The following is a 15,014-nucleotide window of genomic DNA, read 5'->3' on the forward strand; positions in this document are numbered from 1 at the left end:
CAGCGGTTAAGAGCACTGACTGCTCTTCCAGTGGTCCTGAGTTGAATTCCCAGCAACCATATGGTGGTTCGCAACCATTTTTAACAGGATCAAATGCCCTTTTCTGATGTGTCTGTAGACAATGACAGTGTGCTCACACACATAAATAAGTTAATTAAACAAAAACAAACAAACAGGGGCTGGGGATTTAGCTCAGTGGTAGAGCGCTTACCTAGGAAGCGCAAGGCCCTGGGTTCGGTCCCCAGCTCCAAAAAAAAAAAAAAAACAAACAAAAAACAACAACAAAACAGAACAAAAAACAATTCAGGCAGCTGATCTTTGTGATACTAAAGGTTAATGTCTTAGTTAGGGTTTACTGCTGTGAACAGACACCATGACCAAGGTAACTCTTACAAGGACAATATTTAATTGGGGCTGGTCTACAGGTTCAGATGTTCAGTCCATTATCATCAAGGCAAGAACATGGCAGCATCCAGACAGGCATGGTGCAGGAGGAGCTGAGAGCTCTACATCTTCATCTGAGGCTGCTAACAGAATACTGGCTTCCAGGCAGCTAGGATGAGGGTCTTTTTTTTTTTTTTTTTTTTTTTTGGTTCTTTTTTTCGGAGCTGGGGACCGAACCCAGGGCCTTGCGCTTCCTAGGTAAGCGCTCTACCACTGAGCTAAATCCCCAGCCCCTAGGATGAGGGTCTTAAAGCCCAAACCCACAGTGACACACCCACTCCAACAAGGCCACACCCATTCCATCAGGGCCACACCCTCTAATAGTGCCCATCCCTGGGCTGAGCATATAAAAATCACTACAGTTAATATAACTATCGATTTGACAGGATCAAGTCCCCTAGGAGACTAATCTGGGATAGTTTCTAGACTAGGTTGAAGTGGGAAGACTCACCCTAAACATGGGTGGCAACAACTCATGTTACCCATGGTTACCAGGGTCTCCGACTGAAGAGGAGGAGGCAGTAAACAGAGAGCAGAGTCTCATTTGTCTTACACAGTCCTGGCTGCAGATGTAATGGGAATGGCTGCCTCATGCTCCTGCCACCATGCTAGACTGTCCTCTCAGACTGTGAGCCAAGATAAACCCGAGGTGGGGAGGGGTCAGAGAGACAGAGACAGAGAGGACATGTGGAGAGGTTGGAGGACAACTTTTGGGAGTCAGTTCTCTCCTTCCATCAAGTGGGTTGCAGGCATAGTTGTCATCAGGCTTGGTGACAAGCTCCTTTACCCACTGGGCCATCCCCTGGTCCTGCTGGATGTACTTAAAGCTATTTCATTCTATTCCTTTGAAAAATATCTTAAAGATTATTATTTTATTTTATGTATATGAATGTTTTAGCTGCATGTATGTATATGTGCTGTGTATGTTTGATGGCCCTGAAGGTCAGAAGAGGGTGCTAGGAACACAACCTGGGACCTCTGTAAGAGCAGTAAATGTTCTCTATCATCTGTTGAAACATTTATGTATATATATGTATATATATGTATATATGTATATATGTATATGTATATTTTGTCTGTGGTGGTTTGAAAGAAAATGGACCCTTAAAGAATGGCACTATAGGAAGTGTGGACCACTTGTTAGAGAAAGTGGTCACTGGGGTGGGCCTTGAGGTCTCAGATGCTCAATTCAAACGTATTGTATGCAGCCTTTTACGTTCACTGCTAGTGTACCCAGACGTAGAACTCGAAGCACCATCTCCAGCCCCATGTCTGCCTGCACTCTGCCACGCTCCCACCATAACAGTAACGGACTGAACCCCGGAACCTGTAAGCCAGCTCCAATTAAATGTTTTGCTTTATAACAAAATATGTCATAGAGTCAAGACAAGGCCAAAGCCTAATATGCAATATTACATTATCTTTTGCTGGGATTTCAAGGTTGTGTACTACAGAAAGTTTAAAGGGGGAATAACAATCTCCCACCCCACTATTGGGGATTGAAACTAGATCTGAGCAAGATGCTCAAGTATTTTACTGTTGATGTTGGTACCCCCAACCATCCCAGTTAAAAATAGTTAATACAGCAATACAATTCATAGGAACAGGAAACAGAATGGTTTCCAGTGGCCAGAAGGAAGAAATGGGGAATTATTGCTTAATGGGGACAGGGTTTCCGTTCAGCAATGTGAAAAAGTTCTAAAACCTGTTGTACGAACAAGGTATGTAGTTTATACTTTAATACTTACATTTGAGGTTGTACTTTTAGTGTACTTTTAAAAAGGCTTATTTATTATGTTCACAGTGTTCTGCCTGAATATATGCTGCACACCAGAAGAGGGCGTCAGATCCCATTACAGATGGTTGTGAGCCACCATGTGGGTGCTGAGAATTGATCTCAGGACCTCTGGAAGAACAGTCAGTGCTGTCGACCTCTGAGCCACCTCTCCAGCTCCCTCGTTTAAATATACTTTTAAAAGTATCCTTCTACACTTAAAAGTTGTACTTTTTATTTTACTTTTAAAAGTTTCCTTTGATACTGTACATTCAAAAGCTGGATTAAAAGTCAAAATTGGGGGTGGTTTCAGTGGTTAGAGCACTGGCTGCTCTAGGTTGAATTCCCAGCACCCACCTGGAAACCCTCTTCTGGCTTTTGCAAGTGTGTGTACATGGTATACAGACATACAGACTGGCAAACACACTCAGAGAAATTAAAAGAAATCTTTAAAATATTGTATTAGGTTTCCTCGTATTTTGCCTGCATGTATGTATGTATCAGGTCATGCTGTTGTCCACTGAGGTCAGAAGGAGTCAGAGACCCTGGACTTGTAGTTGTTACAAGTCCTCTTTATAAGTGCCGAGCCATCTCTCTAGTCCCCTATCCCCTCACCCCCACCCCCCAGTAAATCTAGATGTGTTTGTGTGAGTGTACTTGTGTGCACTGGAGGCTGGAGACAGGCGTCTTCACCAATCCTTCTCTACCTTTTTTTAGTTTTGAGGCAAGGGTCACATTGTGTGACTCTGGCTAGCCTGGAACTTGATATTTAGATCAGGCTGGCCTCAAACTCAAAGAGATCGGCCTGCTAATGTCTCAAACGACGTATACCACCGTACTCACTGCCACCTAGTTTTCAAGACAAGGTCCTCGCTAAACTTGGATTTTGCTGATTTGGCTAGACCAGCCCCAAGGATCTTCCTGTTACTGCCTTCCCTGTTCTGGGATTCCGGGTGTGAACTGTCACATTTGGCTTTTTTGGGAGGGATGGGGGTTGGGGGGGTGAGACAAGATTTCTCTGTGTTGCCTTGGATGTCTTGGAACTTGATTTGTAGACTAGACTGGCTTCAAACTCACAGAGATCCCCCTGCCTCTGCCTCCTGAGTGCTGAGATTATATGAGTGTACCCATGTGCGTGCGTGTGTGCGCGTGTGCGTGTGTGTGTGCATGTGTGTGTGTGTGTTGGGATGTCTTGTTATATTATCCGTGTTGACCTTGAACTCCTGGGGTCTAGAGAGCCTTCTGCCCTAGTCTCTCAAATAGCATGGACTATATAGGTGTGTGGCACTGGAAATGGCTAAAATTCTCTCACCATTTTTTTCTAGATACAATTTCATATAATCCAGACAGGCTGATAGCCAATTGGCACTCAGGAGAGGAAGAAGATAACCCTGACTTTCTGACCTTCCTGCTCTTCCCTCTCCAGTACGGAATACAAGAGTATACCTCCACACCTAGTGTTTTTATGGTGCTGGAGTCTAAACCCAGGGCCTCAACACAATCCCAACCTAACCAAATCCTCATTCCCCTTTTTGAGTTTCTTTCTTCTTTCTTTTTTCTCTTCCTTCTTTCCTTTCTTTTTTGATCTCACTCTGTAACACTAGCTGGCCAAGGGGTTCATCCTGCCTCAGCCTCCTAAGTGTTAGATCCCAGAAGTGCACCCCATATTCAGTTTTTCTCTCCTTTATTGACTTTTGGTACTAGAGTTGGACTTGGGCTGAAACAGTCTGGGGGGGGGTCTTTATTGGCTTCATTCTGTCTGCCAAGGAAAGAATAAAAGGGCAGGAACATTTGAGTGCTACAGATAGCATAGGAGAACGGTCAAAGCCCTCAAACAGGAGTAGACAAGAGCTAGCAGTTGAAGAATGGTGCTATTGGGGGTGAGGAGACACCTGCATGCACAGGGAAAAGACCCTCTGCTTTGCAGGGGTCAAGGGATTCTGGCCAGCTGGAGTGGTGAGCACGACTCTGGTAGGCCCTGCTAAAAACTGTTGGACTGCATTCCAAAAGCTGGTCCCCAAGGTCTATTCCCTTTATTTGACCACTTCCTCTTCCTGAGGCTGACTACCAAGGTCCATCTATCAAAGTACTGAAGCCCAGCAATCAAAAGCCCCCTTCGGCTCACCTAATTAACATGCCCAATTAAAATCGAACACCTCATCCCAACACTCCCATTTGCCATTTTCCTGTGTCACCTTTGTCTCAACCTATCAGGAGACAGTCTTTGATCCTCAGGGGACAAATATCCTGCCCTCTCTTCCTTGTTCCCTTCCCCTTCTCCCTAGTTCTCTGTTTCCTAGCTTTGTCTTTTATTCCCTGCCCTCTGTCCCTCTGGAGCAAATCTCTGTGCTAAGAATTTGGTCTCAGATCCTGAGCTGATAGTTTTTCTGTATGAAAGGCCACTTGGGAATGCAAGAAACCCAGTATTTTCTGGAGGGCTGGACATTTTAAAGTCTTTAAATAGTTTTCCTTCCCTAATTTAGAGTTGATCAGTTTAAAGAAAGATCTGATGCCCATGAGTGTTGTGTAAACATGCCCTGTCCCAGCTATAAACTTGTTGAACCAGTCCATCAGCATGGGCTGGCTGGCTGGAGACAGGCCTACAAAGTCTTGGTTTTAAGGGTTTTTGTCTCAGCCCAAGAAGGTGAGAAAGAAGCCAGGCCACCTTGGAAGCTGGGCATCTTTATTACCTAGTCATGGCCCATCTCCCTATCTGTCTGCCTCCTAGGGAGTCTCAGAACCTTACCCATGCCTGCAAAGTGCTATACCACCAGGCCACCTTCCCAGCCTCAGCCCTGGGTCTTCAGTTCAGCAGTCTGACAAAGTTTGCTTGAGCTGAGCCAAGAGCTGCAGCAGGATGCGTGAGCTTCCCAGCTGGGTGTGCATGCATGCGTGCATGCGTGCGTGCGTGTGTGGCTTGAGTACTTCCACCATGATCCCCTCCTTTTACAAGGGAATCATGGGGATTTTCTTCAAGGGCCTGTGTATAGTTCTGTCTATTTAAGGTCTTGGAACAAACAAAGGGTGGAACCTGCACCCCTCTCTCATTCTTGTAGTTTTCCAGTTGCTTCCTCTAAGGCAGTCAATCTAACCAACAAAACAGGCTTTTGAAGTTCTGTAATGAGACAAAGCTAGGTTTCGTCAAGAAGAAAATTATTTTATCAAATTTCTGAGATAAGGTCTCTGGAGGAGCCCATTTTGTAGCTGAGGCTGGCACTGAACATCCTCTTTCTACCTACAGTGTGGAGGTTGGTTCCACATGCCCAGCTCTTACCACCGATTTACTGACGGATTTATATGTGCTACCAGCCCTATGCTTTCAGCTACAGCACATGATTTGTGCGGTACGAGGGGGTAGTATAAATATATCTGAACAGACATGTGGAACGTTAGGGTTGCAGACAATGAAGCGAAATTAAAGTCATTCGATCCGCTTTACTGTTAGGTCCTCTTAAGAATGGCTTTAAAACCCAGCCAGCGCATGCTGACGGACTGATTCGATAACTTCATTCACTGGACAAGCAGCACAGGTGCTTATTTAACATATCGAAGTAGACCTGGCCTCCAGGTTCTCCCACAATCCCTCAGTCCCTATTATTACAAGGTAGGTCTGGCATGATCCCCTTCCCCTCTGTCTCCTGAGCTTCATAGCCTAGGGGCTAGGCTGCCATTTCCCCAAGAGGTTCTTCCCTATTTAATCTAGACATTTTGGTTAGCTGCCTCCCTGCCTATTTTGCTCTCTTTTTGAACCTTTGGCCTCCTGGTTGCTGTACTCGGCTCCCCTCTCTATTTTTCCAACCCCTCTCTCCATGCATGGTTTCAGGATCATGAACATTTGGGAATCACCCAGATGTGTCTACTCCTCCAGCATATATGTAGGAGCAGTCATGTCTTTTCCTTTTATTTTTTTTATTCGTGTGTGTGTGTGTGTGTGTGTGTGTGTGTGTGTGTGTTTCTTGTGCTTTTTTCACTGTATTTGCTTTTTAATCTTTTTTGTTAAAATAATGGTGGCAGGTCTCTAATCCCAAAACTCGGGAGTCAGACAGATCTCTTGAGTTTGAGGCCAGCTTGTGTACAGAGCAAATTCCAGAACATCCAGGGCTACACAGATAGACCCTGGACTCAACGAAACAAAAACCCAGAAATAACTTTGCTACTTTTTTGTTTTTTTTTTTCCGGAGCTGGGGACCGAACCCAGGGCCTTGCGCTTCCTAGGTAAGCGCTCTACCACTGAGCTAAATCCCCAGCCCCCAACTTTGCTACTTTATGTTTTGCCTGCATGTATGTCTGTGTACTGTCAGGTGTGCCTGATGCTCTCAAAATCAAGATGATGTTATTGGATTCCTGAAATTGGAGATACAGATGGTTGTAAGCTACTATGTGGGTGCTGGAATTGAACCTGAGTCCTGTGTAAAAGCAGCAAGTGCTCTTAGCCACTGAGCACTTAATCTCCAGTCCTTTATTCACTCTTCTCCTCTTCCCTTTTCTCCTGTTTGTTTCGTATAGAAAGAGGTTTAGAGTTGGATAGGTGGAGAGGTAGGGATGACCTGGGAGGGGAAAATGTGATCAGAATATACTGTATGAATTTTAAATAGAAAACAGTATCACATAGACAACATATGACCTGTAAGGTATACTACATAGGAGTGACTTAAAAGTGACATCGGGAATGTGAGAAGCTGGTGTGCTCCTTTATTACATGGGCTTTTCCCTCCCAGGAAATCTAAAGCTAATCACTTTCCTGCCCTGCTTCCCCTTCCATTGTACTCCAAGTTAAGGAGAGAAAAGAATAGGAATACAAATGCTTATATTCTGGTAGAGGAATTAAGTGTTCTAGAAACCCTTCCCTTAAGATAGATCTTTCCTGTATTCCAGGTTGGCCTTGAATTCTCCATTCCCCTTCAGCCTCTCACATGCTGACATGGGGAGTTCCTTCCTGCATGATCACAAACATTGAGACTCCTCTCAAGCTTTTCTCTAAACCTATGGGTTCTAATCATTCCATTTTGTACCTTCACAGCCAACTATTAAGATGAAATTTAACACTTCATCACATACCTCCAGTTTTGTTTGTTTGTTTGTTTTTTTTCCCGGAGCTGGGGACCGAACCCAGGGCCTTGCGCTTGCTAGGCAAGTGCTCTACCACTGAGCCAAATCCCCAACCCCTATACCTCCAGTTTTTTAAAGAAAGATTTATTTATTCTATGTATGTGCACAATAGCTGTCTTCAGACACACCAGAAGAGGGCATCATATCTCATTATAGATGGTTGTGAGCCACCATGTGGTTGCTGGGAATTGAACTCAGGACCTCTGGAAGAGCAGTCAGTGCTCTTAACAGCTGAGCCACTTCTCCAGCCCCCAGTTTTGGCTTTTCAAGACAAGGTTTCATTGGTATTCCTGCCTGTTCATGAACTCACTCTGCAGACCAGACTGGCCAGCAACTCAAGGGACCCTCTGGAGTACTGGTATTAAGGATGTGTGCCACCACTGCCTGGCTAGTCTTCTTTTTAAAGAATTTTTTTTGCAATTTTGTTCTTTTGTGTATGTTTTGCCTGTGCATCATGTGTGTTCAGTGCCCAAGGAGGCCAGAAGAGGAAGTCAGATTCTCTAGAACCGGAGTTGCAGAAGGCTGTGAGCTAAGTGGGTGCTAAGACCTGAATCTGGATCCTCTGGAAGAACAGCTAGAGCTCATAACGACTGGGTCATCTCCCAAGCTCCCTAACTAGTGTTTTAAGTGTCATATTTATTGACTGTGTGTAAGGGTTTTAACAAATTGGGGCCTTTCCCCAAAGTTAATTGAAAATACCCTAATATACTCTGAATTTTCCATACTTTCTCTTTTCCACAAACTTTCATTCCTATTTCATGTGGCTTTATCTAGGAATTACGGGCCCATTCGAGAATACCCATTTATTATTTCTGCAATGAGTAAAAAGATATCAAATTAGTGGCTTAGATGGAATGCACAGGTACATGCTCCTACCCCATTTTTCTTTAAACTAGCATTCTCATTATCTCTAAACAAAAAGGTATTATAGAAGACTGCATCTGTCACTTCGTTTAAAACGAAAATTCAAACTCCACAGCAGCTCAGGCTGCCTTTGAACATGAGATCCTCCTGCCTCTATACATAAATTACCGAGTCTAATGAGATTGTGGCGCAGGCAAGCGGATCTAATCTAATTCCAGAGCTCGTTTCAAGACAGCCAAGGCTACAGATAAACTCTCAAAAAACCAAACCAAAACAAACAAACCATCCCCAAAAAACAAAGCAAAGGAGAAAAAGAAGGAAGAAAAAAGAAATTGTACGGAAGAAAAATCTCCGCGAAAAGAGGAACAAGAAACGGAACCCATACTGCGGGGCAGCTTTGGAGGCTACCGGAGACCACCGCCCATTGCTTTCGTCACAATCCGCCGCCGCGCCGGCCCTGGTTGCCATAGCGGCCCGAGCTGGCGACCACCGCCCCCGCCCTGCCGTGGGCGGTGACCCGCCGGCCCGCTGAGAGCCGCGCAATGCCGCGGGACTGCGGCTCCGGGGGTGGGGGCTTCACGGTGCATCACGAGCCTCACTGGGGCCTAGTTCCATGAGGCCTGCGCACCCCGGGACTGATACCAGAAGACGGCGCGGGACCATCGCTCTGCGGCCTAGACGGAGACGGAGTGTGAGGCGCGGCGGGCTCAGGGCATCTGAGGTGAGACCAACGGGCTGAGTGGAAGAGACAGAGGGGCGGGCCAGGGAGGGCGTGGGAAGCCCGAAAGCGCCTGTGAGAGCGACAGAGGAAGACAGGCTCACCGGCGAGCGCCGGTCTGTATAGCGGTGGAGCCTGGCCGCTGGGGGCGGGGCTACAGACCCCATGGCGGCCGGCAGGGGAGGGGCTTCGGCGCGCGCCGTTGATAGACGCTTCGCCGTAGCCAATGAGTGCGTCGGCTACCTCACCTCCCTGCTAAGCCCCGCCCTCACGCTGTGTCCCCTGCGGAGAATGGGCGGGACCTGCTCATGCTGCTGCCTTGTCTCTGCGTTCCGCCCCGCCCCCGAGTCCCGCCCCCTTCCTGACGCAGGCCGCTTCCTGAGCGAGCGGCTTCCTGACACGACTCCCTCCCCCTTCAGGGCTCTCTCCGGGCGTCAGGCTCAGGGCCACCGCCGCCGCCACCTCGGCTCCTGCGGGCGCTGTCGCCTCTCCCGCCCACCCCTCGCCATGTCCGAGGAGCTTTCGGCGGACACGTCCTACACGGAAGATGATTTCTACTGCCCAGTCTGTCAGGAGGTGCTCAAGACGCCGGTGCGGACCGCGGCCTGTCAGCACGTGTGAGTAGACGCCCCTTCCCTCGTGCGGCGCACCGGCCCCGCGGCCCGCAGGAGCCCGTGACCCCCACCGCCCGGCCTTGTCCCGGTCGCCTGCTCTCCGCGCCCGGGGGCGGTGTCCAGGCCCTCTCGGTGGCGTCCCTTGTGGTCCTCGCCAGGCCTGAGAGGAATCACAGAGAACGTAGAGCCTTTTTTGTTTCCTAGCAACCCTTGTGGAGGCCGGGACGTTGAGTGCTCGGCCTGGGCCCGGCAGAGGTGTGTGGGCCCGCTTGGCTACCTGCCTCGTTTTCCGAGCTTTGCTTCGTTTTTTAGACCCTAGCCCTGCCTGTGCGAGAACCACCCTCCCCGCCCCCCTCCGTCTAGCCCTTGAACGCTCCCTCACACCATCCTTGAGCTTATTTAAAAATTCAGTGATAAACGGTCTAAAATGAGGTAGCTTCCTTCTCCCACTCCGAAACTGGCAGGATTTCCGGGGCTTGAGATAGCTCCCTTTGTGCTATCATGTTTATTATTGCTGGGTTATAACAAGTATGGAGGCAAGACATCGTTCAGTTACAGGAGGTGTTTACTCCAGGGCTGAGGTAGAACACAAAGGCGCTGGGCTGGGCAAGGTGACTTGAGGTAGGTTTTATTTGGCAGAGGGAGAATTTCAGTCATTTTCTAGACAACCAGTGTCAGTGGGAGTTGGAAACAGACCTTGAGAAAGTATACTAAGCATCTCACAAACCTGGGTAATGATCAGAGCCCGTGAGGAACTGTGTGAGTGTGTGTGTGTGTGTGTGTGTGTGTGTGTGTGTGAGAGAGAGAGAGAGAGAGAGAGAGAGAGAGAGAGAGAGAGAGAGAGAGAGAGAGAGAGAGAAGGACTCGTGCAGCCCTGACTGGTTTCAACTCAGTGATCCACCTGTCTCTGGGATTGCAGGCATGGGCCGTCGAGCTAGGCTCCCCTGAGGGACTTTTATATACTAAAGATAACCAGTGCCTAGGCTCCCTGCCAAACTTAGAAATGAATTTTTGGCAGGTGGAGCCTGAAAAAGTTCTGTGTTTTCAAGCAGCTGAAAAGAATTCAAATTTCTAGATAAGTTCCTCCCTCCCCCCCCCCCCCTCTCTGTTATTTTTGTTTTGTTTTCGTTTTTTCAAGACAAGAGTTTTTTCCTGTAGCCTTGGATATCCTAAAACTAGTTCTGTAGACCAGACTGGCCTGGGATTAAAGGGGAGCACTGCTCCCCCTCCCACTGGCCCCAGACACACTTTTTTTAAAGTGATGGGTCTCTAATTTGTCAAGGCATAGGTAGAAGCCAGGTGAGGTGGTGCTTGGGAACCTTAGGCAGAAAGATTTTGACTTCGAGGTTAGCCTGGTTATCTAATGTTCCAATCCACTCTGGACTACACACCAAGCAAGACCTTGTCTCAAACACAACCAACCAATAGTACCAATATTCCAACACTCTCCCTTCTAAAAGAAAAAGGAGTGATGGATAGAATTTTGGTGTCTTAAAAGTGTAATATTTTTGACATTGATAATCTTAATTTGTACAATATATTCTGGTGATGGTCCCCCTCCAACCTGTCTTTTTTTTAAACATAACATTTTTATTGATTCTCTGGAATTTCGCATCATGCACCCCAAATCATACTCACTCCCCAGACCTTCCATGTCCGCCTCCAACCTTTGTGACCCCCCCTAGAAAAAACTAAAAATAAACAAAATATCAAATGTAATTTGTTATTCATATACTCATTGGAGCATGGTCAAACTCTTAAATGGTCCGCCTGCCTCTTAAATAGAACTGAGTCCTTTCCCTCCCACACCACCACCAGATGCCTTCAGTTGTAAAGAGCTAGTTTTCGTGTCCATATCACATTTTTTTAGTTCTCTGACTAGCTTTCTGTCTAGGCTGCCACCTGTCTCTTTAGCAAACAAACCCCAATAAAACCAGAATAAAAATAAACACAAACAAAACCACAAAAATCAGAAAATAGAATATGTAAGGAAATGGATAAAAAAGTGCTCAAAGTAATATCACTCAAAAAAAAAATCTATATAGAAGTACCATTGAATGAACTCTTGTGTTGACTGTCTACTTCTGGGTATGGGTTAATTCTTTATTGTTCTTTTATCTTCACTAATTCTATTCTGTGGTTCTCATGTGAGTTAGCTGTTAATGATGAAATAGGTAAATTGTCTTTGCTCATCAAGAAAGATTAAAGAGGGTTGGGGATTTAGCTCAGTGGTAGAGCGCTTGCCTAGGAAGCACAAGGCCTTGGGTTCGGTCCCCAGCTCCGAAAAAAAGAACCAAAAAAAAAAAAAATAAATAAATAAAATAAAGAAAGATTAAAGAGGACTGAAGAAGTGATTCTGAAGTTAAGAACAATCATTGTTCTTCCCCAGGACCTGAGTTCAGTTTCTGCCACCCAGATCAGGCAGATAACTATTAACTCTAGTTTCAGGGGATCCAACATCTTTGCCCTCTGGACTCATATCCACATCCATACACAAAAACACATTTAAAATTGTAAAAAAAGAATTCTTTACAAAAAAGATTAATAACAGCCTGACATTCCTTTATTTGGTGCTGATGAAGTGAGCAGAAGCTACAGTAGCTGTTATTTGTGTATGTGGTAAGTCTTTTATGTACAGAATCAGTTCAGATACTCTGAGGTCAATGATCTCGTAAATTCCATTGTCGTTTTTAGCCCCCTCAAAATTCTGTGTGTGAGATTCTGTTATATTTAAAATGAAGGACTATAATTTAGCTCCACTAAAAGGGATGTTTTTTTTTTAACTTAGTGTGGCCTTTCTTCAGATTAACTTAATAATCTTCGACATGAGCAGAATAGCTCTCTACCTTTTCCTACAGTTGCTTTGTTCTTATGAATAGTGAATTTGAAAAAAAGAGTGAGGAAAAAAGTTTTATGTAGATGAAAAGGTAGGTAATGTTGGAATGGGTCTAGATTGGATTGAATGGGGTATAGAAATTGATTTGTTTTTATATCTAGAATTTAAAGTGTACTGTATTAGTTTACGACATTTTTTTTTCTCAGAGTTATAGACAAGTTTATTTTTCTGTAAAATCAGGTTGTGTGTTTGAGATGGGACTTACATTTAAGCTTAGTGCCTTAATGTATGTATGTACTCCAGTATACTAAATTCCTTTTCTCCCATTATTAAAAACGGGTTCTCCCCCAGCCCCTCAGGTAATATATTCTAATATTGTTCTCTTTCTCTACTACTCAGTTCCTTCTACTTCCCAACCCATCCAGATCCATTTCCTTTCTTACAAGAAAACAAACAGGTGGTGGGCATGGTGGAGCACTCAAGAGTCAGAGGCAAGTAGATATCTGAGTGCAAGGACAGCCTAATCTACAGAGTGAGTTCCAAGGATAGCCAGGACTATACAGGGAAACGCTTGTCTTGAAAAACAAAACAAAACAAAGAAAGTAGGCTTCTAAGAGATAATGATAAAGTCATATATAATAAAACAAAACTAACATCAGAATTGGACAAAGCAAACATACAGAAGGAAAATACCAGTTTATGTTAGGCAGTGGCAGCCCGTACCTCTAATCCCACCACTCAGGAAGGAGGTAGAGGTAGGTGGATCTCTGAGTCTGAGGCCATTTTTGTTTACAGAGTAAGTTCTAGGATAGCCAAGGCTACACAGAGAAACCCTGTCTTGAAAAAGCAAAAAAGAGTACCAAATTACTTTCTGATTCATAGAGAGGGATGAGGTTAAGGATTTGGGGTCACTGCCGATTTTGTAGACACTAAAAATAAGTTCTCATTTCAATGACAGGAAGGAGCAAAATCATTACAATTACTTTACCAAAAATATAAATGTCCCTTTAATCTCCATTTATTTCTTCAAATAGGAATTGTCTAAGGCTTTCTATTTGGCTGGGACAAGGAGTACTCAGTGCACTTTCTTGGGGAAGTGTTAATGTCTAGTGGAGAAAACCTATAAATGAATGTTAACTGATACAAGCTTTTGGATAGAAAGTTTTATGTTGGTACTCACAAGCAAGTGTCTAAAATCAGTTTAGGAATATAAACATAAATGCTGATTTCCTTGATGAAATTACTAGTCTGAATTTGTATTTTGGGCATAGTGGTATATACCTTCATATACTGTGGCAAGAAGAAACCAAAGAATATGTGTAGTGGAGCTGGAGTTTACACACACACACACACACACACACACACACACACACACACCCCATTGAATGTTTTCCTAGAAGTTAGAGACCTATTTTGGCAGGAGAGTAGTATTGGGAGGTTTCTTTCACTTATAGAAAGTTTATATTAGTGTCAAGTTTCAGATTGTCAGTTGAGATTAGTGATATTGACATGACATGTCAGGGAAGAAAATGATAGAACCTTAAATTAATAGTGGTAAGAGACTCCTGACATTTTAAGGATTTTGTATAAGATTTGATGACTTATACAGTACTTATTTCAGTACTTATATGTATATACTGTATATAGATTTGGAATAAATAGATATAAAGTTGTTTTGTGTGTGTATTCATCAGAAAGTATACTGAAAACAAGAAGAGGTCTTAGACCCAAATGCATAACTAGAAGTAGAGAAAGCTGTACCTGAGGAGGAGTAGACAGAATAGGAAAAAAAACGAGACAAGACAAAAACAAAGCAACAACAAAAAATCCAAACTACAGCAGTAACCTTAGAGTAGTCAGAAAAAATGCCTAAAAATAAGTAAAACAAAGTGAGGGATGAGGATATTAGTGCTAAAGTGCTTGCCTAGCAATGCTTAAGGGTCTGGGTTCAATCCCCAGCACCCAGAAATAAAGTAGGCCTTGGGTGGGTCAGGCCTGCAACAGCATCTGGGAAGACAGAAAGGAAAATTGGAATTTTAAGGCTGGGCTATTGCAACTGAGCTCCTGCCTCAAAACACCGAAATGAACTGGAAATAGAGCCCAGTATTGACATAGTTATCTAGCCTATATGAGTTCTGTTGATCTGTCTCTCCCAAGATTATTGAAGTTGAGCCAGGCATAGGGGCACATATATAAAAACAGCACTTAGAAGGTTAGGTAGGAGGACTGCCATGAATTTGAAGCCAGTGTGGGCTACATAGCAATATTGTTTCTGAAAAGGTCATAAAGTGTGTGTGTATGAAGCAAGTATCCAAAAAAATACTTCAGGAGAAAATAGAGTGGGTATTGATAAGGTTATTTCTCTTATTTTACTTTGTAATCTTTAAAATCTTAGTTTCTTTTTTATTTTTGTTTTGGTAAAATTTTGACAAAAAGCAACAGGTGAGAAGGGGGTTTATTTGATTTACAATCACAGTCTTATTTTGGAAATATCAAGGCAGGAACTCAAAGCGTTATATCCACAGTCAAGAGCAGAGACATAAATGTACAAAACCTTGCTTGCTCCTCAGCTAGCTGATTATATAAATTTGCTTGTCAGGTGTTTAGTTCAGGGCTGCAATCCTGGGAATGTTGCTGTCTGTTATATCAATAACT

General features: G+C 44.4%; 1 protein-coding gene across 3 annotated transcripts in view; it reads left to right on the forward strand.

The window, feature by feature from the left end:
• The first annotated feature begins 572 nt into the window (after window positions 1-572).
• The window catches only part of Rnf138 (ring finger protein 138), a 32,420-nt gene continuing 17,978 nt past the window's right edge, over window positions 573-15,014 (forward strand). For 2 of the 3 annotated variants that reach the window (XM_039097200.2, XM_039097201.2), the window contains exons 1-2: window positions 573-8,912; window positions 9,329-9,526. In XM_039097200.2, the coding sequence (XP_038953128.1) occupies window positions 9,417-9,526 (110 nt within the window). In that variant the 5' untranslated portion in view covers window positions 573-8,912; window positions 9,329-9,416. Of the gene's footprint in view, window positions 8,913-9,328; window positions 9,527-15,014 lie in introns of those variants that run through there. The other variant, NM_053588.3, reaches the window with a different exon arrangement.

This window comes from Rattus norvegicus, chromosome 18 (assembly GCF_036323735.1).
Source record: "Rattus norvegicus strain BN/NHsdMcwi chromosome 18, GRCr8, whole genome shotgun sequence".
Lineage (NCBI taxonomy): Eukaryota > Metazoa > Chordata > Mammalia > Rodentia > Muridae > Rattus > Rattus norvegicus.